The 25,616-nt window shown below is 44.4% G+C and overlaps 1 protein-coding gene across 1 annotated transcript in view; it reads right to left on the reverse strand.

Annotated features, from left to right (window-relative positions):
• Nucleotides 1-21,834: 21,834 nt before the first annotated feature.
• STK32A (serine/threonine kinase 32A) overlaps nt 21,835-25,616 on the reverse strand; it is a 151,471-nt gene continuing 147,689 nt past the window's right edge. The window contains exon 13 of the mRNA XM_075274726.1: nt 21,835-21,973. Coding sequence (XP_075130827.1) covers nt 21,889-21,973 — 85 coding nt within the window. The 3' untranslated portion in view covers nt 21,835-21,888. The remainder of the gene's footprint in view (nt 21,974-25,616) is intronic.

The following is a 25,616-nucleotide window of genomic DNA, read 5'->3' on the forward strand; positions in this document are numbered from 1 at the left end:
TAATAAGCTTTTGTAGAAGCTCCCGGTCTGAAGCTTATTAAATTAGATTTAAAGGGCAATTCAAAGTCAAAATACCTTTCTTTGCCAAATTTCATCTTTATGCCAGTCCATCTTGCCTCACGGTGGACAGCATGTTGCACATTGTTTTTGCTGGACATCACCTGTGCCCGCTGCCACTTTCTACTACTAGTGATGGCAAACCTACTCATTCCCAGTCGGGTTCAACCTGAATATTACAAATTATTCGGTTTCAAGTAAAATGTCATCCAGACCTCAGACTATAATAGGTGGAGACTCAGGGGAGAAAAAAAAAAAGATATATACTCACCTTCCCTCCCCTCTTTTGGGATTCCTCATGGCACCCGGTGCTCTTGTGGTGGTGTCATGTGCCCGGGTTCACCACTGAGGTCTGTGATGGGGCTACATCAGTTACATGGACACTCCAAGCGTTATGACCTCATGACCCCAGATGCGAGACATTATTAAAGAAACCAAGAGAGCAGTGGATGCTGCGAGGAGGCACAAAAGAGGTGAGGGAAGGAGATTATAGATATTTTTTAATGTTTATATATCTTCCCTGGTCCTCCACCAATTATAGGGAACAGACCCCAGATTATAATTAGAGATGAGCGAATCAAAGCTGACAAAGTGGAGCTCATTACAAATTTCAGGAAAAATTTGATTTGCATCCAAACTGGATTTCCACATGCTTCATGGTAACAAATAACATTTTTTCTAAATTGGCTGCTGCACATTAGGACATGGGGCAAGGAACTCTAGGAAATTGGGATCACCCACAATGCGATGCATGCAGCCAGTCAGCCCTGTGATGTCTCGGCCCTATAAATACCCTCCGCCATCTTAGGTTCAAGCATTTTCCAGTGCACTTAGTGCAGGGAGAGACGTCAGCAGGCACTAGGGAAAGTGGTAGAAAACACTTGAAAACTGATATTTTGCTAAATAGAAGTTCAGGGAAAAGATGAGAAATTGAATTAGAAATGTAGATTAAGGATAGGGAGGAACTTATACAAAATATTGAAGCAGAACAGGGTTCATTTGGGGTGTTTGTAGTTGGGTAATAGGAACAATCCTACTACACCTTGCTGCATTGACTGTCATTATATTAATGCACAGCAACATTACAGACCTTTTTGCAATGCATTGGTAGCCAAAAAAGGATTGTCATCCATTAATCTCAGCAGTTATCTGTTATAACGACTTTTCTTAGTGTTTATTAGTGTGTGTGTGTGTGTGTGTGTGTGTGTGTGGGGGGATCGCCCATGTCTCCCTTCTACATAATGCTGATTTTATAAGTGTGAGGAGGGAAGTGACTATTACTCCAGGCACATTACAAAGTTTTTTGTAACATAGGCATATTAGTAGAGTCAATCCATTCTGTGAGACACTATATTCTTTCTTAGAAACAGAGCATTTATTGGAACAAAAGTCCGCAAACATTTAACTTTAAAAAATAAAAAGTTAAATGGAGCTCAAAAACCCATAACTTAATGGATTGTGCCAAGAAATGATTCCCTATTGATAGGACCAATCTGTGAGACCCCCAGAGATCCTGAGAACAGTTCTCCCATTCTGGTGGAGCGACAGTCATGTCATTGAACAAATGGCAGGTTATACTGAATCTTTTCTCACAAACCTATATGTCTCCTCGCTCCCCCTGCTCTGTAATACACTGCCTGCCTACTGGATGCATTTTTGATGTGACAGGCAGATAATCTTTATTTAATTTGCTTGAACATCCGCTGTATATAATATTATTACAGATGTAACAAACTTTACCTTGACATTGATAACTTGCAGCAGCCACAAGCTCTGTGCCACAGCAAATATAACATGTTAAGGATTAAAATACCATCACAATGTCACTGTATATGCTTTCGACTTTTACGACATATACTGTATAGTACCAGCCCAAGCAGCAGTCCCAAGTAACTGATCGGTGCAGTGGCTGGGTATCAATGAGCCCCCACCAATATGATATCGACAACCTATCTTAAGGATAAGCCATAACTCCCCCCAGGAAATTGCTTAGGGACCCCACGTAACAGCCTGCAGCAAAAAGTAAAGCACTGCAGGAAAATCCACAGTGGCAACGTATTGTGGCACTTTGTACAGAAAGTCTGCAGAGGTTTCTGCTTCAATTATACCTATAGGGAAACCGCCAAAGTTTCTGTAGGTATAATTGGCATGCTGCAATTTCCAAAACCGTGATGGTATTTCTATGGCATTTACACCACATGGGACCCCAACAGTCCTCCTAGCTTCCAGGCTAGGCCTATGTTATAATAAATATAGTAAATTCAGATACTGTATCTTTGAATTCAGTCTCCTTTATACAAAAAATTCTATTATGGCTTACTTTACTGGTTTGGATAAACCTCGCATAATAGCATTATGGCTTGTTGAGGAAGTTGTGAATGATGTTTATGGGGGCTGCCCCTAGAGGGCAGCAAGCAGCGGCACTGTTTTCCTATTTACATCTTGGAAAACAGATTTGTATATTTTTCCCATAATCCCCCAGTGGAATGAAAATGGCTTTGTAACTCTCAATCCGCCTATGAAGGTGCTCACTCCTCAAGGAGCGATATTATCCCCAGATCCTTTATACTTTATATCATTCTTCCACTGACACAATATAGAGGTATCAGGCTCGGCAGGAGTTGCTAGGCTTACTAATGACTTCACTAGGATTCTCATACTGTCGGTGAACTCAGCCATCGCCTGCACTCAAGTAAATATGACCTGACATTCAGTCCCTTTACAGATCCAGACTGATAAAAAGCATAACAAATGTAACCAGCAAAAAGAAAAAGAGAACCTTCAGTGGCAGCTCCAATTCCTCCCTGACACGTCTGCTCCCTTTCTGTAAGTTCAGACAGGTTGGAGGTACAGCTAACACCGAGCTGTGACAGTCGCGAAGACCTATTTCAAATTGAATAAGCAAGTATTCAAATGAGGTTACTCTTCATACTAATACAATGAGCTATATAGAGATCAGGCTGAACAGATAGAACTCATCTCTGTAACTGGGGCTTTAGTTTATTACCAGGGAGCAGCACTGTGAGTTCAGAATAAAGATAAGGCTTTTCCCATAAACATAACCAGATTAAATTTGTAGATAATTAAAAACATTTTAAAATATAAATAATTAAATTTTTTGTATTGCCTGATAACCCATACACAATGAGGAAAACATGATGAATTTCTGACCCATCCCAGACCATGGAAAGAAAAAAGTGGGAGAACACTGAGCATTAGAGATGAGCGAACACTAAAATGTTCGAGGTTCGAAATTCGATTCGAACAGCCGCTCAATGTTCGTGTGTTCGAACGGGTTTCGAACCCCATTATAGTCTATGGGGAACAGATACTCGTTAAGGGGGAAACCCAAATCCGTGTCTGGAGGGTCACCAAGTCCACTATGACACCCCAGGAAATGATGCCAACACCTCTGGAATGACACTGGGACAGCAGGGGAAGCATGTCTGGGGGCATCTAACACACCAAAGACCCTCTATTACCCCAACATCACAGCCTAACAACTACACACTTTACACACTCAATACCACCTCTCTGACAGTAGGAAAACACCTTGAAACATGTGTATTTGGCACTTGCAGTGAGGAGAGCTTGTCACCAGCAGTGAATTTGGCCCTTGTAGTAAGTTGAGGTTGGCACCAACATTTGTTTTGAAAATCAGGGTGGAATGAGCCTCTAACCAGCAGAGTTTGGGCAAATTCATGGTGGAGGGAGCCTCTAAAAACCCCAGTTTGGACCAATTCATGGTGGAGGGAGCCTCTAACCAGCCCAGTTTGGGCAAATTCATGGTGGAGGGAGCCTCTAAACAGCCCAGTTTGGACCAATTCATGGTGGAGGGAGCCTCTAAAAAACCCAGTTTGGACCAATTCATGGTGGAGGGAGCCTCTAACCAGCCCAGTTTGGGCAAATTCATGGTGGAGGGAGCCTCTAACCAGCCCAGTTTGGACCAATTAATGGTGGAGGGAGCCTCTAACCAGCCCAGTTTGGACCAATTAATGGTGGAGGGAGCCTCTAACCACCCCAGTTTGGACCAATTCATGGTGGAGGGAGCCTCTAAACAGCCCAGTTTGGGCAAATTCATGGTGGAGGGAGCCTCTAAAAAACCCAGTTTGGACCAATTCATGGTGGAGGGAGCCTCTAACCAGCCCAGTTTGGACCAATTAATGGTGGAGGGAGCCTCTAAACAGCCAAGTTTGGACCAATTCATGGTGGAGGGAGCCTCTAAAAACCCCAGTTTGGACCAATTCATGGTGGAGGGAGCCTCTAACCAGCCCAGTTTGGGCAAATTCATGGTGGAGGGAGCCTCTAAACAGCCCAGTTTGGGCAAATTCATGGTGGAGGGAGCCTCTAACCAGCCCAGTTTGGACCAATTAATGGTGGAGGGAGCCTCTAACCAGCCCAGTTTGGACCAATTAATGGTGGAGGGAGCCTCTAACCAGCCCAGTTTGGACCAATTAATGGTGGAGGGAGCCTCTAACCACCCCAGTTTGGACCAATTCATGGTGGAGGGAGCCTCTAACCAGCCCAGTTTGGACCAATTCATGGTGGAGGGAGCCTCTAAAAAACCCAGTTTGGACCAATTCATGGTGGAGGGAGCCTCTAAACAGCCCAGTTTGGGCAAATTCATGGTGGAGGGAGCCTCTAAACAGCCCAGTTTGGGCAAATTCATGGTGGAGGGAGCCTCTAACCAGCCCAGTTTGGACCAATTAATGGTGGAGGGAGCCTCTAACCAGCCCAGTTTGGACCAATTAATGGTGGAGGGAGCCTCTAACCACCCCAGTTTGGACCAATTCATGGTGGAGGGAGCCTCTAAACAGCCAAGTTTGGACCAATTCATGGTGGAGGGAGCCTCTAAAAACCCCAGTTTGGACCAATTCATGGTGGAGGGAGCCTCTAACCAGCCCAGTTTGGGCAAATTCATGGTGGAGGGAGCCTCTAAACAGCCCAGTTTGGGCAAATTCATGGTGGAGGGAGTCTCTAAAAAACCCAGTTTGGACCAATTCATGGTGGAGGGAGCCTCTAAACAGCCAAGTTTGGACCAATTCATGGTGGAGGGAGCCTCTAAACAGCCAAGTTTGGACCAATTCATGGTGAAGGGAGCCTCTAAAAACCCGTTTGGACCAATTCATGGTGGAGGGAGCCTCTAACCAGCCCAGTTTGGGCAAATTCATGGTGGAGGGAGCCTCTAAACAGCCCAGTTTGGGCAAATTCATGGTGGAGGGAGCCTCTAACCAGCCCAGTTTGGACCAATTAATGGTGGAGGGAGCCTCTAACCAGCCCAGTTTGGACCAATTAATGGTGGAGGGAGCCTCTAACCAGCCCAGTTTGGACCAATTAATGGTGGAGGGAGCCTCTAACCACCCCAGTTTGGACCAATTCATGGTGGAGGGAGCCTCTAACCAGCCCAGTTTGGGCAAAATCATGGTGGAGGGAGCCTCTAACCAGCCCAGTTTGGACCAATTAATGGTGGAGGGAGCCTCTAACCAGCCCAGTTTGGACCAATTAATGGTGGAGGGAGCCTCTAACCACCCCAGTTTGGACCAATTCATGGTGGAGGGAGCCTCTAAACAGCCAAGTTTGGACCAATTCATGGTGGAGGGAGCCTCTAAAAACCCCAGTTTGGACCAATTCATGGTGGAGGGAGCCTCTAACCAGCCCAGTTTGGGCAAATTCATGGTGGAGGGAGCCTCTAAACAGCCCAGTTTGGGCAAATTCATGGTGGAGGGAGCCTCTAACCAGCCCAGTTTGGACCAATTAATGGTGGAGGGAGCCTCTAACCAGCCCAGTTTGGACCAATTAATGGTGGAGGGAGCCTCTAACCACCCCAGTTTGGACCAATTCATGGTGGAGGGAGCCTCTAACCAGCCCAGTTTGGACCAATTCATGGTGGAGGGAGCCTCTAAAAAACCCAGTTTGGACCAATTCATGGTGGAGGGAGCCTCTAAACAGCCCAGTTTGGGCAAATTCATGGTGGAGGGAGCCTCTAAACAGCCAAGTTTGGACCAATTCATGGTGGAGGGAGCCTCTAACCACCCCAGTTTGGACCAATTCATGGTGGAGGGAGCCTCTAACCAGCCCAGTTTGGGCAAATTCATGGTGGAGGGAGCCTCTAAACAGCCCAGTTTGGGCAAATTCATGGTGGAGGGAGCCTCTAACCAGCCCAGTTTGGACCAATTAATGGTGGAGGGAGCCTCTAACCAGCCCAGTTTGGACCAATTAATGGTGGAGGGAGCCTCTAACCAGCCCAGTTTGGACCAATTAATGGTGGAGGGAGCCTCTAACCACCCCAGTTTGGACCAATTCATGGTGGAGGGAGCCTCTAACCAGCCCAGTTTGGGCAAATTCATGGTGGAGGGAGCCTCTAACCAGCCCAGTTTGGACCAATTAATGGTGGAGGGAGCCTCTAACCAGCCCAGTTTGGACCAATTAATGGTGGAGGGAGCCTCTAACCACCCCAGTTTGGACCAATTCATGGTGGAGGGAGCCTCTAAACAGCCAAGTTTGGACCAATTCATGGTGGAGGGAGCCTCTAAAAACCCCAGTTTGGACCAATTCATGGTGGAGGGAGCCTCTAACCAGCCCAGTTTGGGCAAATTCATGGTGGAGGGAGCCTCTAAACAGCCCAGTTTGGGCAAATTCATGGTGGAGGGAGCCTCTAACCAGCCCAGTTTGGACCAATTAATGGTGGAGGGAGCCTCTAACCAGCCCAGTTTGGACCAATTAATGGTGGAGGGAGCCTCTAACCACCCCAGTTTGGACCAATTCATGGTGGAGGGAGCCTCTAACCAGCCCAGTTTGGACCAATTCATGGTGGAGGGAGCCTCTAAAAAACCCAGTTTGGACCAATTCATGGTGGAGGGAGCCTCTAAACAGCCCAGTTTGGGCAAATTCATGGTGGAGGGAGCCTCTAACCAGCCCAGTTTGGACCAATTAATGGTGGAGGGAGCCTCTAACCAGCCCAGTTTGGACCAATTAATGGTGGAGGGAGCCTCTAACCACCCCAGTTTGGACCAATTCATGGTGGAGGGAGCCTCTAAACAGCCAAGTTTGGACCAATTAATGGTGGAGGGAGCCTCTAACCAGCCCAGTTTGGACCAATTAATGGTGGAGGGAGCCTCTAACCACCCCAGTTTGGACCAATTCATGGTGGAGGGAGCCTCTAAACAGCCAAGTTTGGACCAATTCATGGTGAAGGGAGCCTCTAAAAACCCGTTTGGACCAATTCATGGTGGAGGGAGCCTCTAACCAGCCCAGTTTGGGCAAATTCATGGTGGAGGGAGCCTCTAAACAGCCCAGTTTGGGCAAATTCATGGTGGAGGGAGCCTCTAAAAAACCCAGTTTGGACCAATTCATGGTGGAGGGAGCCTCTAAACAGCCAAGTTTGGACCAATTCATGGTGGAGGGAGCCTCTAAACAGCCAAGTTTGGACCAATTCATGGTGAAGGGAGCCTCTAAAAACCCGTTTGGACCAATTCATGGTGGAGGGAGCCTCTAACCAGCCCAGTTTGGGCAAATTCATGGTGGAGGGAGCCTCTAAACAGCCCAGTTTGGGCAAATTCATGGTGGAGGGAGCCTCTAACCAGCCCAGTTTGGACCAATTAATGGTGGAGGGAGCCTCTAAAAAACCCAGTTTGGACCAATTCATGGTGGAGGGAGCCTCTAAACAGCCCAGTTTGGGCAAATTCATGGTGGAGGGAGCCTCTAAACAGCCCAGTTTGGACCAATTCATGGTGGAGGGAGCCTCTAAACAGCCCAGTTTGGGCAAATTCATGGTGGAAGGAGCCTCTAACCAGCAGAGTTGTGGGAAAGCAGGGTGGAGGGAGCCTCTAACCAGCAGAGTTGGTGGAAATCAGGGTGGAGGGAGCCTCTAACCAGCAGAGTTGGGGGAAATCATGTTGGAGGGAGCCTAGTATTAGCAGAATTGTGCAACGCTTATGGTGGATGAGTATGAGGATGCGGAGGAATTGGAGAGGTTGAGTACAGACATGGAGTTTCATGTTGGGGTGCTTTACACAGGTGGGCACAAAAATGACGGCTCTACCCAGTGGTGGTTCATTTTTATCAAAGTGAGCCGGTCGGCACTCTCAGCTGACAGACGGGTGCGCTTGTCAGTGATGATGCCACCGGCTGCACTGAACACCCTCTCAGATAGGACGCTGGCGGCAGGACAGGACAGCACCTCCAAGGCATATAGGGCAAGTTCAAGCCACAGGTCCAACTTCGACACCCAATACGTGTAGGGCGCAGAGGGGTCGGAGAGGACAGGGCTGTGGTCGGAAAGGTATTCCCGCAACATGCGCCTATACTTCTCACGCCTGGTGACACTAGGACCCTCCGTGGCGGCACTTTGGCGAGGGGGTGCCATCAAGGTGTCCCAGACCTTAGACAGTGTGCCCCTCGTTTGTGTGGACCGGTGAGAACTTGGTTGCCTACTGGAGGAACTGCCCTCCCTGCCGCCAACGTCACATGCTGGAAACATCTCCATCATATTCTGCACCAATTGCCTGTGGCAAGCATTGATGCGATTGGCCCTCCCCTCTACCGGAATAAAAGACGAGATGTTGTTTTTATACCGGGGGTCAAGGATAGCAAAGATCCAGTACTGGTTGTCCTCCATGATTTTGACAATACGCTTGTCGGTTGTAAAGCACCCCAACATGAACTCAGCCATGTCTGCCACAGTGTTAGTTGGCATGACTCCTCTGGCCCCACCGGAAAGTTCAATCTCCATTTCCTCCTCATCCTCCATGTCTACCCATCCGCGCTGCAACAATGGGACGATTCGAAGTTGCCCGGAAGCCTCCTGTATCACCATCACATCATCGGACAACTCTTCTTCCTCCTCCTCCTCCTCCTCCTCCTCCATTAAACGCAGTGAAGCGGACAGATGTGTGGACCTACTCTCCAGCTGTGACGGATCGGATGCTATCCCTAACTCCTCTGTGTGATCTGAGTTATCCCTGATGTCAATCAGGGATTCTCTCAGAACACACAAGAGCGGGATTGTAAGGCTCACCATCGCATCCTCAGAGCTCACCCTCCTTGTGGACTCCTCAAAGACCCGTAGGATGTCACAAAGGTCTCTCATCCATGGCCACTCATGGATGTGAAACTGAGGCAGCTGACTTTGTGGCACCCTAGGGTTTTGTAGCTGGTATTCCATCAAAGGTCTCTGCTGCTCAACCACTCTATTCAACATCTGAAACGTTGAGTTCCAGCGTGTGGGGACGTCGCACAAAAGCCGGTGTTGTGGCACATGCAGGCGTTGCTGGAGAGATTTTAAGCTAGCAGCGGCTACTGTCGACTTGCGAAAGTGGGCGCACATGCGCCGCACTTTCACCAGTAGCTCTGGAACATTGGGGTAGCTCTTTAGGAAACGTTGCACCACTAGGTTGAAGACGTGGGCCAGGCATGGAACATGTTGGAGTCCGGCAAGCTCCAGAGCTGCTACCAGGTTCCGGCCGTTATCACAAACGACCATGCCTGGGCCCAGGTGCAGCGGCTCAAACCATATTGCCGTCTCATCGAGGAGGGCATCCCTCACCTCGGAGGCAGTGTGCTGTCTGTCCCCCAAGCTGATCAGCTTCAGCACAGCCTGCTGACGTCTACCAACGCCAGTGCTGCAACGTTTCCAACTCGTAGCTGGGGTCAATCTAACAGCGGAGGAGGAGGCGGTGGCGGAGGAGGAGGCGGTGGCGGAGGAGGAGGCGGTAGAGGAGGAGGAGGAGGGGGGTGTTCTTCTCGTGTCCCTGCCAGGAATGTTAGGCGGGGAGACGAGGTACACCGGGCCAGTTTGGGGAGCAGTCCCAGCCTCAACTACATTCACCCAGTGTGCCGTCAGTGAAATGTAGCGTCCCTGTCCGCATGCACTTGTCCACGCGTCGGTGGTCAAGTGGACCTTTGTGCAAAGCGCGGAACTAAGGGCCCGCCTGATGTTGAGTGACACGTGCTGGTGCAAGGCGGGGACGGCACACCGGGAGAAGTAGTGACGGCTAGGGACGGCATAGCGAGGTGCCGCAGTTGCCATCAGGTCCAGGAAGGCGGGAGTTTCAACAAGCCGGAACGCCAACATCTCCTGGGCCAGCAGTTTAGCGATGTTGGCGTTCAAGGCTTGCGCGTGTGGGTGGTTAGCAGTGTATTTCTGCCGCCGCTCCAATGTCTGAGAGATGGTGGGTTGTTGTAAAGAAACGCCTGATGGTGCCTTTGATGGTGCAGGAGAAGGAGATAAGACAGGACCAGGGGAGGATGAGGTAGAAGTCAACAAAGTGGCGGAGGCAGATGAAGTGGTGTCCTGGCTCGTCCTCTGGAGTGCATCGCCAGCACAGTCAGCAGTGGCAGTGGCAGAGGCAGAGGCAGTGGCAGAGGCAGTGGCAGTGGCGTGAACGGCAGGCGGCCTTTGTCCTGCCGTTGCTGCCTGCCACTGATTCCAGTGCTTGGATTCCAAATGACGGCGCATTGAAGTGGTGGACAGGTTGCTCTTCTCAGAGCCCCTAATCAATTTCGAGAGGCAAATTGTGCAGACAACACTATATCTGTCCTCGGCGCATTCCTTGAAAAAACTCCACACCTTCGAGAAACGTGCCCTCGAGGTGGGAGTTTTTCGGGGCTGGGTACGAACTGGAACATCTTGGGAGATTCCGGGTGTGGCCTGGCTTCGCCTAAGCTGCTGACCTCTGCCTCTGCCTCTAGCTACCCTTTTTGGTGCTGCACCTGCCTCAACATCCACACTACTTTCCCCGCTTGACATCCCCCCTGTCCAGGTCGGGTCAGTGTCCTCATCATCCACCACTTCCTCTTCCAACTCCTGTCTCATCTCCTCCTCCCGCACAATGCGCCGGTCAACTGGATGCCCTGACGGCAACTGCGTCACATCATCGTCGATGAGGGTGGGTTGCTGGTCATCCACCACCAAATCGAACGGAGATGGAGGAGACTCTAGTGTTTGAGCATCTGGACACAGATGCTCCTCTGTTAGGTTCGTGGAATCGTGACGTGGAGAGGCAGGTTGAGGGACAATGAAAGGAGCGGAGAACAGCTCTGGGGAGCAGGGACAGTTTGGGTTATTGTTCTGTAAAGCTTCGGAATTTTGGGAGGAAGGAAGACAAGACTGTTGGGTAATAGGAGGAGAGGAGGCAGAGTCTGACTGGCTGCTGGACAATGTGCTGTAAGCGTTCTCTGACAGCCATTGCAAGACCTGTTCCTGGTTCTCGGGCCTACTAAGGTTTGTACCCTGCAGTTTAGTTAATGTGGCAAGCAACCCTGGCACTGTGGAGTGGCGCAATGCTTGCTGCCCCACAGGAGTAGGCACGGGACGCCCTGTGGCTTCACTGCTACCTTGCTCCCCAGAACCATTCCCCCGACCTCGCCCACGGCCTCGTCCACGTCCCTTTCCGGGAGCCTTGCGCATTTTGAATTCCTAGTTAGAAATTGGCACTGTATACCAGTAGTAAAAATTGTGGGTGCACGTAACCCCAATATATTCTTTGAATTCCCAGTCAGACACTGGCACTATATGGCAGTAGCAAGAAATGAGGGTATTTGTATTCTCAATATACTCTTTGAATTCCCAGTCAGACAATGGCACTGTATACCAGTAGTAAAAATTGTGGGTGCACGTAACCCCAATATATTCTTTGAATTACCAGTCAGAAACTGGCACTATATGGCAGTAGCAAGAAATGAGGGTATTTGTATTCCCAATATATTCTTTGAATTCCCAGTCAGACAATGGCACTGTATACCAGTAGTAAAAATTGTGGGTGCACGTAACCCCAATATATTCTTTGAATTACCAGTCAGAAACTGGCACTATATGGCAGTAGCAAGAAATGAGGGTATTTGTATTCCCAATATACTCTTTGAATTCCCAGTCAGACAATGGCACTGTATACCAGTAGTAAAAATTGTGGGTGCACGTAACCCCAATATATTCTTTGAATTCCCAGTCAGACACTGGCACTATATGGCAGTAGCAAGAAATGAGGGTATTTGTATTCCCAATATATTCTTTGAATTCCCAGTCAGACAATGGCACTGTATACCAGTAGTAAAAATTGTGGGTGCACGTAACCCCAATATATTCTTTGAATTACCAGTCAGAAACTGGCACTATATGGCAGTAGCAAGAAATGAGGGTATTTATAACCCCAATATATTCTTTGAATTCCCAGTCAGACAATGGCACTGTATACCAGTAGTAAAAATTGTGGGTGCACGTAACCCCAATATATTCTTTGAATTCCCAGTCAGAAACTGGCACTATATGGCAGTAGCAAGAAATGAGGGTATTTGTATTCCCAATATACTCTTTGAATTCCCAGTCAGACAATGGCACTGTATACCAGTAGTAAAAATTGTGGGTGCACGTAACCCCAATATATTCTTTGAATTACCAGTCAGAAACTGGCACTATATGGCAGTAGCAAGAAATGAGGGTATTTGTATTCCCAATATACTCTTTGAATTCCCAGTCAGACAATGGCACTATATACCAGTAGTAAAAATTGTGGGTGCACGTAACCCCAATATATTCTTTGAATTCCCAGTCAGACACTGGCACTATATGGCAGTAGCAAGAAATGAGGGTATTTGTATTCCCAATATATTCTTTGAATTCCCAGTCAGACAATGGCACTGTATACCAGTAGTAAAAATTGTGGGTGCACGTAACCCCAATATATTCTTTGAATTACCAGTCAGACACTGGCACTATATGGCAGTAGCAAGAAATGAGGGTATTTGTATTCCCAATATATTCTTTGAATTCCCAGTCAGACAATGGCACTGTATACCAGTAGTAAAAATTGTGGGTGCACGTAACCCCAATATATTCTTTGAATTCCCAGTCAGACACTGGCACTATATGGCAGTAGCAAGAAATGAGGGTATTTGTATTCCCAAAATATTCTTTGAATTCCCAGTCAGACAATGGCACTGTATACCAGTAGTAAAAATTGTGGGTGCACGTAACCCCAATATATTCTTTGAATTACCAGTCAGAAACTGGCACTATATGGCAGTAGCAAGAAATGAGGGTATTTATAACCCCAATATATTCTTTGAATTCCCAGTCAGACAATGGCACTGTATACCAGTAGTAAAAATTGTGGGTGCACGTAACCCCAATATATTCTTTGAATTACCAGTCAGAAACTGGCACTATATGGCAGTAGCAAGAAATGAGGGTATTTATAACCCCAATATATTCTTTGAATTCCCAGTCAGACAATGGCACTGTATACCAGTAGTAAAAATTGTGGGTGCACGTAACCCCAATATATTCTTTGAATTCCCAGTCAGAAACTGGCACTATATGGCAGTAGCAAGAAATGAGGGTATTTGTATTCCCAATATACTCTTTGAATTCCCAGTCAGACAATGGCACTGTATACCAGTAGTAAAAATTGTGGGTGCACGTAACCCCAATATATTCTTTGAATTACCAGTCAGAAACTGGCACTATATGGCAGTAGCAAGAAATGAGGGTATTTGTATTCCCAATATACTCTTTGAATTCCCAGTCAGACAATGGCACTGTATACCAGTAGTAAAAATTGTGGGTGCACGTAACCCCAATATATTCTTTGAATTCCCAGTCAGACACTGGCACTATATGGCAGTAGCAAGAAATGAGGGTATTTGTATTCCCAATATACTCTTTGAATTCCCAGTCAGACAATGGCACTGTATACCAGTAGTAAAAATTGTGGGTGCACGTAACCCCAATATATTCTTTGAATTACCAGTCAGAAACTGGCACTATATGGCAGTAGCAAGAAATGAGGGTATTTGTATTCCCAATATACTCTTTGAATTCCCAGTCAGACAATGGCACTGTATACCAGTAGTAAAAATTGTGGGTGCACGTAACCCCAATATATTCTTTGAATTACCAGTCAGAAACTGGCACTATATGGCAGTAGCAAGAAATGAGGGTATTTATAACCCCAATATATTCTTTGAATTCCCAGTCAGACAATGGCACTGTATACCAGTAGTAAAAATTGTGGGTGCACGTAACCCCAATATATTCTTTGAATTCCCAGTCAGACACTGGCACTATATGGCAGTAGCAAGAAATGAGGGTATTTGTATTCCCAATATATTCTTTGAATTCCCAGTCAGACAATGGCACTGTATACCAGTAGTAAAAATTGTGGGTGCACGTAACCCCAATATATTCTTTGAATTACCAGTCAGACACTGGCACTATATGGCAGTAGCAAGAAATGAGGGTATTTGTATTCCCAATATATTCTTTGAATTCCCAGTCAGACAATGGCACTGTATACCAGTAGTAAAAATTGTGGGTGCACGTAACCCCAATATATTCTTTGAATTCCCAGTCAGACACTGGCACTATATGGCAGTAGCAAGAAATGAGGGTATTTGTATTCCCAATATATTCTTTGAATTCCCAGTCAGACAATGGCACTGTATACCAGTAGTAAAAATTGTGGGTGCACGTAACCCCAATATATTCTTTGAATTACCAGTCAGAAACTGGCACTATATGGCAGTAGCAAGAAATGAGGGTATTTGTATTCCCAATATATTCTTTGAATTCCCAGTCAGACAATGGCACTGTATACCAGTAGTAAAAATTGTGGGTGCACGTAACCCCAATATATTCTTTGAATTCCCAGTCAGACACTGGCACTATATGGCAGTAGCAAGAAATGAGGGTATTTGTATTCCCAATATATTCTTTGAATTCCCAGTCAGACAATGGCACTGTATACCAGTAGTAAAAATTGTGGGTGTATATAGCCCCAATTCTATTGCTAGGGGACTTGCAGGGTATTTCTGGGGTGAAGGTGGGGGGGCACACCGTTGGAACGGGTATCGGGGTATATATCGGGTATACGGGAATACACTGACAGTGTATTCCATTCAGGATCCTGGGAAAGCTGGGTTGCGGCGATTGAGCCCGTCAGTGCCACGTTACACTGACAAGCTTCTCCCTGGAATTTAGCTCTTACAAGAGCTGTTGGTTGTCTTCTCCTTCCTATCCTAGCCTGTCCCTGCCTACCCAGAATCTAAGCCCTAGCTAGCTGGACGGAAACCTCCGTCCTCGGTGAATTGCAAGCTCAGAATGACGCGAACCTGGGCGGCGCTGTTCTTTTAAATTAGAGGTCACATGTTTTCGGCAGCCAATGGGTTTTGCCTACTTTTTTCAACGTCACCGGTGTCGTAGTTCCTGTCCCACCTACCCTGCGCTGTTATTGGAGCAAAAAAGGCGCCAGGGAAGGTGGAAGGGGAATCGAGTAATGGCGCACTTTACCACGCGGTGTTCGATTCGATTCGAACATGCCGAACAGCCTAATATCCGATCGAACATGAGTTCGATAGAACACTGTTCGCTCATCTCTACTGAGCATGCTTATAGTGTAGATGAGTTTGCAATGAATGTTGGAAATAAAAATGTACAGAGAAACGGACCAGTTGGTCCCTCATCTTCAGGTGTTCTGAATGAGTCACAACACCAATGGAAGCATAGAGGTTGAGGTGGCTGCAGAATCCACGGTAATGGAAGGAAGGAGGCCAGCAGCTAGAGATGGACATCTGCTCTCTCTGGTCTACGGATTGGAGTGTCAACAAGGTGAATAAAATATATGACCTTTATTGGACAAAAACGTACTGCACAACGTGGTTCGCGCTCCAAGAGCTCTTTTTCAGGTGCACAATTTACTTGCCAGGTGGAAGAAGAGCTTATGGAGCTCCAAACGCGTTGTACAGTATGTTTTTGTCCAATAAAGGTCATATATTTTATTCACCTTGTCAACACTCCAATCCGTAGACCAGAGAACGCAGACGCCCATTACCAGCCACTGGCCTCCTTCCTTCCAGACCATAGAAAGCTCCTGCATTCATGGTCGTATCCATTGGCATCTAAACTGATCAAGGCATAAGAATGTCCATACTAAGGGTATGTTCACACAGAGTTTTTTGGAGCGGATTTTGATGCAGATTCCACCTCAAAATCCAGCTCCAAAAACAACTCCCACTGACTTCAATAGGAGCTGCTCACTTCTTTTTTCTGCTAGCTAGTAGCGGCCGACTCAGCCATGGTGTCCATGGCGCGAGGCTCCCTCCGAATTAGGCCTATTCTTCAGGCCTAATCCGGAGCGGAAGCCCTTTAAGTAAAGTTTATTCTAAACTACTGGTAAAATCTCAGAAGCAGAAATGACACAGTTCACCCAGAGGTACTGAGGTATAGCCTGGCTTCTTTAAAGGGGTTGTCCCATCACAAGGATCCTATCTCTACTGCTTGTTAATGTGGATGTAAGACTTTCCCTAAATAGACTGCTTCAGCTTTATTCAATTCATTGTTGACACAGCCCTTGACTTATCTGGTCAAAAGTCAAGTGATGTATCTGCCTGCTCTCAGGGGGGAGGGAGGAGGGGCTAAGTGCACGGGAGCCTGGAGGAGGGGGGGTAGTTTACACTTGGGGGGGGGAGGGGCTGCCAATGCAGACCCGGGGAGGGTTAGATGCCAGCCCAGGTGCCGGGGCCTGCGACATCGCTACGCTCCTGCCCTGCATGAAGCCAGCAGCAGCAGGAGTGATGCTGCTATCCCGGAGGGGGGGGGGGGGGCGGAGGAGCGGAATAGCAGCATCACTCCTGCCACTGCTGGCTTCATGCAGGGCAGGAGCGTAGCGATGTCGCAGGCACCTGTGCGGGCGTCTAACCCTCCCTGGCATCCGCCATTCTATTACAGCGGATGCCGGGTCTGTATTGGCATTGTGAAGGCTGGGGAACTGACTGGTCTCACCATCTATTCGCTGTACGTGCCTAGCTGCATCGGGAGCGCGCACGCAGGGCCAGCAGCATAGAAACGACGTCATCTCGCCGCTGGCTTTGCATATGTAACTCCGCCCAAAAATGATGCAACAAAGCAGGAAGAAAGAAGATTTTACAGCAGCGAAGACTGGTGAGTATGCGACATAGGAATACCCCTTTAACAGTACAAGGTCAACTCGAACGTATAACAAATTTACTGAGGAAAGTAAAAAGACAACAATACAAATCTAAAGTTTGTTTCATTCCACACGTATTTAGGCCAAGGGCATGCACTGATAGAATTAGCTAAAATCTACACACATAATACAGTTTGCTACAGTGATCAAAGCTCATCTTTAAATATTCAGAATCTTGCTGCCTCCTTCTAACAACCTATTCAAGGTCTGTCCCCAGCTGTGGCCTGGCTCCTAACACATGCCTGTTCCCCGCTGGAGTGCAGATGGCTTTCAGTTCTGTGCCAAGTTCTGTCAAATTGACAACTCTGTCCCTAAAGGAGCGCAATAATTCTATTGCTATAGGCTAACTAACTGTGATGGGTTCACAAGGGTCACATACATACATACATGGATACATGGCTTCATGCTTGGAATAATACCATATTTGTACATGAAAATATATTACAATATGAAATATACAGAGCAGTATAAAGATCTACTTATGCACATGAAAGTCGTATATAGTGTACTTTATGGCGCCATATTATTATGAGTTATTGACCAGATTTGTAAATGAAAATAGCTTCATATTACGTCACCTGAAAATTCAGTCTGGCAGAAACACTTCTATAGGTCTTCATAGGAAATCAAATGTATGGGGAATTAGAGTAGGACTCCCTGGTTGTACTTGTGCACATGATTCAGTGGTTTCAATGTTGTTATAGTTGGTTTCACATGACAGTACATGGCTGCAGAATCCAGACTCTCACATTCTGGATGACCTGATCTTAAAGGGGCCGCCCAGTTTCAGACAAATGTTCAGAGACAAACGTTATTGTTTATATAATGAAAAGTTGTACAATTTTCCAGTATACTTTCTATATCAATTCCTCAGTTTTCTAGATCTCTGCTTGTCATTCATTCTGTTACTTCCAGTGGATATAAATCATTTCATGATCATGTGATATAGAGTCCAAGGTCATGTCATGTACACATGGGTGCACAGATGTATATCACATGACTGAGCTTAGAAGTAACTGAAAGTAACTGAAAACTTACGCCAACTGTAAAGGATCCATCTGTAGGCTCTTCCAGACACATTGTAATGCTACTGTGCAAGAATTTTTCAGTTTTCCACTGCTTTGGAGTAAAGTGGGAGGAGCATGGGCAGGAATGGATGTGGACTTATTTACCGCCATAATATACAGCTGAAGTTTGAGTCAGATCATAGTAGGCTTACTTAGGCTGGGTTCACACGTTTTTTTGGATGGGATTTTTATGCGGAATCCGCCTCAGAATTCAATTCAAAAAACACCTCCCTCGGCTAGTGCAACTATCATGGCATTCTGACAGTCGCAGCATTTCACTCCGGATTAGGCCAAAATGAATGGGCCTAGCCGAGGGAGAGTGTCGCACAGCGAATGTCTGATTCAGCCACGGAATCCGTGGCAAGAAAAGACAGTTCACTCCTTTTTACTGCGAGCGGGAAGATACTGCTCGTGGAAAAAGGAAGTGAATGGCTTCCATTGAAGTCAGTGGGAGGCGGTTTTTTGAGCTGAATTCTGCTTCAAACTCTGGTCTAGAAAACCCTGTGTGAACCCAGTCTTATAAGTTTTGGTGAAAAAGCCTCTTAAAGGGGCTCTATCAGCAGATTTACGGGTTATGAACTAAAGATATGCCTGAATAGCCTTTAAAAAGTTAATTACCTTGGTAATCGATATGTAAATTAGCGTCAAAGCTTCTGCATGCCCATGCAAGCCTCCCCTCCTCCTGCTTATTCACGACAGCTTCTATTGAAAGCACGCGCGTGCGCAGTGGCGCTCCCTCCAATGCGCTAATGCGCAGGCTCCAGCTTGCAATGTTCTCTATGGGAAAATGGTCTTTTTACACACTAATAGCAGCACCTCAATAGCCTTTTTAAAGGCTACTCAGGCATATCTTTAGCTCATAGCCCGTAAATCTGCTGATAGAGCCCCTTTAATATTGTGGTGCATCTGACACCATCGCATCAGATTATTACTGTGTACTACACATCAGTCTAATAAATCTGGCTGAATAAATGAAAGAATGAATGACAGAAAACTTTATTGAATGTATCAGGATAAACATGTAACATACATCAACCTGAAAGCAACAAAAGCTAAGTTGTACGGAGAGGTGAGTTCTCATACTTTGGTGACTTTATTAGCACTATGGTACCTGTATTCATCTTCCATTTCACAGTATGTCAGTAACTAAATGAAGATATTACTTGAATAGTAGATGAAGAAAAATAAGACCTTTCACTTTTTATTGTAAAATCTACTTGTGAATTAACCACATCTATGCTGATTCCATGGACGGATGCACTAAAAGACAGTGGTCCAGATTCATTAAGACCGCCATTTTATCCGCCCGTCTTAATAAAGGCATTGACAGGGATTTTTGGTGTCATTTGTTCTTTAATTGTAACATATGTATTTAAGGGGTTTTTTTCCCATTAGCAACAATCACCTATCCATTGGGTTCCCCACTGATCATGAGGTCGGAGGTCCCTGAGGCCCCTGTCTTACCAACTCCACAACCCTGGTTACTATGGTTTATGTTCAATTTCAATTTCTCTTTAGATCTATTATACTCAATCATACATACAATACATACATATACAGTGCATTAAGAAAGCACGCTACTTCCATTTTTTCCACATTTTGTTATGTTACAGCTTTAGGTCTTATTCACATGTCCGTGTCCACATTTTATCAATGAGAATATCCATATTTTGTCTGTTTGCTGTCCATGATTTTCCCTCCATAAACCACACATTTTCCAATGCAGTTTATAAAAAAAAAAAATATTCCACCCAACCCAAAAAAGATCACGAGTGCAGAGATGTCATTTCAGAGCATCGCCTAAGAATAAGCAATATGGCATCCATGTGCTGTCTGAAATTTCCACAGATCCATACAGACACTGCCTGACATGTGAAATACGGTGATGTGAGTGCGGGGTTATTCTAAAATGGATAATCATATTTTTTTAGGTTGGCCCCTTTGATATAATACTCAAAGTTTTTCTCACCTGTATATGCTTTCCATTGATCATCAGTTTTTTTTTTTCCATTGATCACCCGTAGTAAATTCAGCTGATTGTACGTGATTTGATAAGGCACACACCTACAGTATCTAGAAAACGTTGAACAGTTGACAATGCATGGTAGAGGCACAACACGGGGAATAGTACAAAAATCACTGCAGCATTACAGGTCCCCAAAAAACATCCTTATTAAACGGAAGAAATAGAGGACCACTATGGCTTTTTCTCAAGAGGGCTGCTTGGTCAAACTTGGTAAGAAGGGCCTTGGTCGGAGACGTGACTACGAATAAGTTGGATACCCATTGTGGAGATGTGACAACCATTCAGAAGGATGGCCAACTCCACCAAAAAATTCCCAAATACAAGTGTGAGAAGTTTGTAGCATTATCAGCAAGAAGAGCTCTGTATTGCTGCAAAAGGTGCACAACAAAGTCCACAGAAAAGGGTCGGAATGAGCCAAATGAAAAAGCGCAGATATAAAAGGCGGCACCTCCTATAGTTTAAAAGTTCTAAACCTTACTTTTAGCAATTACGTACAGATAAAAAAAATGTCAGAGAAAAAGCAATTAAAAGGCACAAAAGAGTGCTTGAGACCCCAGCTCCTAATAAAGCCTAAGGGTCCCCATATGGATGAATAAGAGCAATATATGTAACAGGAAAACAAATATATATAACAAGTACTGTCAAAGTCTAACACATCGAAATTGACAATTTTGAATTTTTTTGTCTTCCTCTTATAGTATATATATTTTCCACATGTCCCTAGGTTGCACTAGGAGCCGATGCTACAGTCTCTGCACTTTTTTGGCATTTTTAACTATCTTACCTGTTTTCCATCTGTACATAACTAGAAGTTATAAACCATGGGAGGTTCAGCCTTTTATGTGTCTTTCTTTTTAGCACATTTTTGCAGATTGTTGGTTGTGGCGCTTATACCCTACTATACTGACTCGAAATACTTATCTTACCGTTTTTCATTTCTATTAAGTTTGCACAGATTTTTTTTTATAAATCTGATTTTTGCATTGTCATTATAAGGTATTGTATGTAGACTAACAAAAAGGGAAATAATATTATGTGTTTAAGAATAAAGCTGATACGTAATAAGATGAGGCGAAGTTTCGCTACTTTCTGAATGCACTGTATACTTTCATGGAAAACTCCTTAAGGCTAGGTTCACATCAGCGTTTGGGTTTCCGTTCGGGGGCCGCTTGGAGACTCCACGAATGGTAACTTAATCCGCATAAAAAAGCAGTTACCTTAGGAAACCTGTGGACCCCATAGACTATAATGGGGTCCGCTTGGTTTCCGCCTGAAAAGGGAGAGGGGAGTAGAATCCCCGAATGTAGAGCCAACGCTGGTGTGAACCCAGCCTAACCTGGCCGATCCACATTTTAACAGAAACACATTACTATACTGTATTTTTTCTACATCTCTGTAAATCTTTTGTAACAAAATCATCAGTTTATATGCTACACATTGTAAAAAAAATAAATAAATAAAAATAGCCTAGAAAATATTCCTAGTGCATTAAAAATGTCCTAAAGTATTTTTAGTGCAAAATGCATTAGAATTCTGCCTTTAAGCAAAGGAATTACTTGCAAAGTAAATAACTTAAGTTTAGCTTGTATGCTATAGGTTCCAATGAGCGGAGTGTCCCCTACGTCAATAGCCTGCAAAAAATAAAGATCACAACATACTGTGACCCGGAGAAGTCTGATGTGACTTTTCTTCAGAACGTGCCATTTCTTAATTCTTAGATAATTATGATCAAAATATTATTGTAAAAGTGGCAGAGACACTATAGATTGTTATTCTTCCCATCCTCCTCTTTGGTCTGTTCCTCAGACAAATCTTCCTGGTTTTCATTCAGGTCTTGTTTACTTCTGCAAATACATAGAAAAATAGAAGAAACGGAAGGATATTTTAGAAATCCAATAGAAATTTAGTAAAGAAATAGGGGTCATTCTATTCCTTCCATTGTTGCCAGACTGTTGGAAGAGCTGGGGCTTAACTACAGAGGTGGGACGTATTTCGGTTCGGTCTTTACTGCAGCCACAGAACACTCAAGGAGGACTATGGACAAACTGGTTGTCAACCTGTTCACTGTCAAAAAGACTTCTATGTCTCTATTTGACTGTCTGTTAACAAAAAACACAGTCCCACCTTTTTCTCAAGACATTAGTGGAGGGGAAGGAGGAAAATGTACAGCCACATTTTACAGAAAGCCTGTACCCTCTATTCAGGTAAAAATGTAACTTGAATTAATACTGAACTGAAGTCTGAAACACAACAGTATCGCAATAGGATAACACGGTAGTCAACACAACAGTATCACAATTGGATAACACGATAGTCAAGACAACGGTATCACAATAGGATAACACGGTAGTCAACACAACAATATCACAATAGGATAACTCCGTAGTCAACACAACAGTATTACAATAGGATAACAACGTAGTCAACACAACGGTATCACAATAGGATAACACAGTAGTCAAGACAACCGTATCACAATAGGATAACAACGTAGTCAACACAACGGTATCACAATAGGATAACACCGTAGTCAACACAACGATATCACAATAGGATAACACCATAGTCAACACAACAGTATCACAATAGGATAACACTATAGTCAACACAACAGTATCACAATAGGATAACACCGTAGTCAACACAACGGTATCACAATAGGATAACACCATAGTCAACACAACAGTATCACAATAGGATAACACTATAGTCAACACAACGGTATCACAATAAGATAACACCGTAGTCAACACAACAGTATCACAATAGGATAACACTATAGTCAACACAATGGTATCACAATAGGATAACACCATAGTCAACACAACAGTATCACAATAGGATAACACTATAGTCAACACAACGGTATCACAATAGGATAACACAGTAGTTATGGGGACTATTTTAATTTGTTTTTCAGCCTCACTACATTTTTGGTTTTTGGTGCAAAAAATTAGAAAGGGCTGTAGCTAATAAATCTCGTACAAAGGACAAAAATAAATACACAAACATTGAAATATGGAGAAAAACATTTCCTGGGCAAGATTTTTTTCTCTGTAAACTTTGCATTTATTTTATACTGAATAGAGCGCTACAGAAAAGTGCTGAATATACTGTGCAAGGAATAAGTGCAGGCGCATTATCAAATAAGTGTGCTGATAAATGAAGATAAATAGTAGTATCACAATATACAAACATAAAGACAAGTGTCAAGGACAGGAATTAACAATTATAAATAATCTTCCTTCATAATACATATGCTAATGTTAAAATGATGAGTAAAGCAGATTCAGCAAATTCAAGAAAGGAAACTAGTTTGATAGGTAACAGGACTGCATAGTTTTGAATGCACATATAAATGTGGACAAAATTGTTGGTACCTTTCTATTAAAGAAAAGAAAATCCCACAATGGCCACTGAAATAACTTGAAACTGCCAAAAATATTAATAAATTTAAGTTGACTAAAAATCAACTAATTAAAATCTGACATTTCGCTTGAATTATGTTCAGCAGAACTATTGTACAAACAAACTAATGGAAAAAGCTTAGACAAAAATGATGGTTCTTCTTAACTTAAAGGGACTGTCCAGAAGCTGGATCTGTGGATTGCTGATGATAGACGATCTCAGACGATTCTTCAGACTTCATATCTCTGCTCCTTCCACAGATGTTCAATATGACTTAGATCAGTGTTCATAGAAGGCCACTTTAGAATAGCCCACTGCTTTGATTTAGCCATTCTTGGATCTTGAGTGTTTTAGGTCATTATCCTGGAGGACCCTGTAAAAGAGACCAAGCTTACTGACACTGGGCAACACATTTCACTCCAGAATGCCTAATAGTCTTTAGATTTCATTGTACCCTGCACAGATTCAAGACGTCCTACGTCAGATACAGCAAAGTAGCCCCAAAATGTAACCGAGCCTCCTCCATGTTTCACAGTAGGTACAACGTTCCTTTCTTTGTATGCTTCAATTTTGTATCAGTGAGCACGGAGCTGATGTAACTTTCCAAAAAACTCCAGTTTTGTCTCATCTGTCCAATGGACAATCTGCCAGAAGCTTTATGGTTTGTCAATCTGCATTTTGGTAAATTCCATTCTCATTTTTTTGTGATTTGCTTTTAGCATTGGTGTTCTCCCGAGTCGTCTTCCATTAAGTCCACATTGGCAACAAAAGCGATGGATGGTGTGATCTGACACTAATGTAATTTGACCTTGGAGTTCACCTCTAATCTCTTTGGAAGTTGTTCTGAGCTCTTTGAAGAGAAAATAATAGAAATGGTAACCAATTTGTCATCAATTTTCCTCTTGCGCCCATGTCCAGGGAGGTTGGCTACACTCCTGTAGAACTAACTTCTCAATAATATGTATAACTGTAGTAACAGGAACATCAAGCTGTTTGGAGATGGTCTTAGAGATGTTACCTTTAACATATTTGTCAAGACATCTCTTCTCTTAGTTTTCTCTGGTCCATGTTGAGTCGGATACACACCATGACTCCAAACAGCACAGTGACTACTTTTCACCCTGTAAATATTCACATTGTCTGATGACTGAAGACACCTATGATAATACTTACAGGATACACCTTAGTTTAACATGTCCCTATAGTCAAGTTATTTTGAATCTTTTAGGGGTACCTTCATCTTCGTCCAGCCACAAACCACAATTCAAAAGCAATGCCAGATATTCACTAGTTGTTTTTAGTAAATTTACACTTATTAATTCCTTTGTTAGATTCAGTTATTTCAGTGACCATTGACGTTTTTTCTTTCTTTTGTGTGCGCATAAAGTAGAGGAATAACTACAGGAGTAATTGGGAAAAATGTATGTCGAAAAAGGGAAAACTAAAAAAGGTTACCACTACAAAAACCAGGATTAACACTATTAGAAGGGGTGGGGTTCGCTGTGGGGAAATGGGGTAGATTTTTATTCAAACAAAATCCCACCCACTACTCCAAATAAAAAAGAAAATCAGCTGTGCAATAAACTGGAATCTGGTTTCATGAAAAAAGGGTCAGGGGCAGACAAAGTACCTACAACATGCCGTGTAGCTGGGATTCAAGTACCATTATTTCCATTGTTCTTAGAGAAATAAGCCCTTCCTATCTAGGCTAACATTAATTATTGTCATGAAGTTCTTTATGGGAATTTGTAGAGACTTAAATGAGCTTTGCCATGTGAACATTTATGCCTACATACACAGGATAAAGCATAATTCCCCCATAGATACGGGTCCCACATCTGTGACTTCATGGAAGGGAGAGATGGTTTTGAATATAAGGGCCTCTTCATTCTCTTGTATATAAGTTAAAAATAGCCAAACCGACAGCCTGATCATTAAATGATTCTGTATATAAATGTCATTCTATTTGTAGAACCTCTGCTGTAACTGGATGAGTTATATTCTCAACATTACTAGAGATATATCACATTGGGTTTGATATGATTTGTCCAAAAATTTCCAGTTCTACTGAACTCAAAA

This window comes from Leptodactylus fuscus, chromosome 5, assembly GCF_031893055.1.
Source record: "Leptodactylus fuscus isolate aLepFus1 chromosome 5, aLepFus1.hap2, whole genome shotgun sequence".
NCBI classification, from domain to species: Eukaryota; Metazoa; Chordata; class Amphibia; order Anura; family Leptodactylidae; genus Leptodactylus; species Leptodactylus fuscus.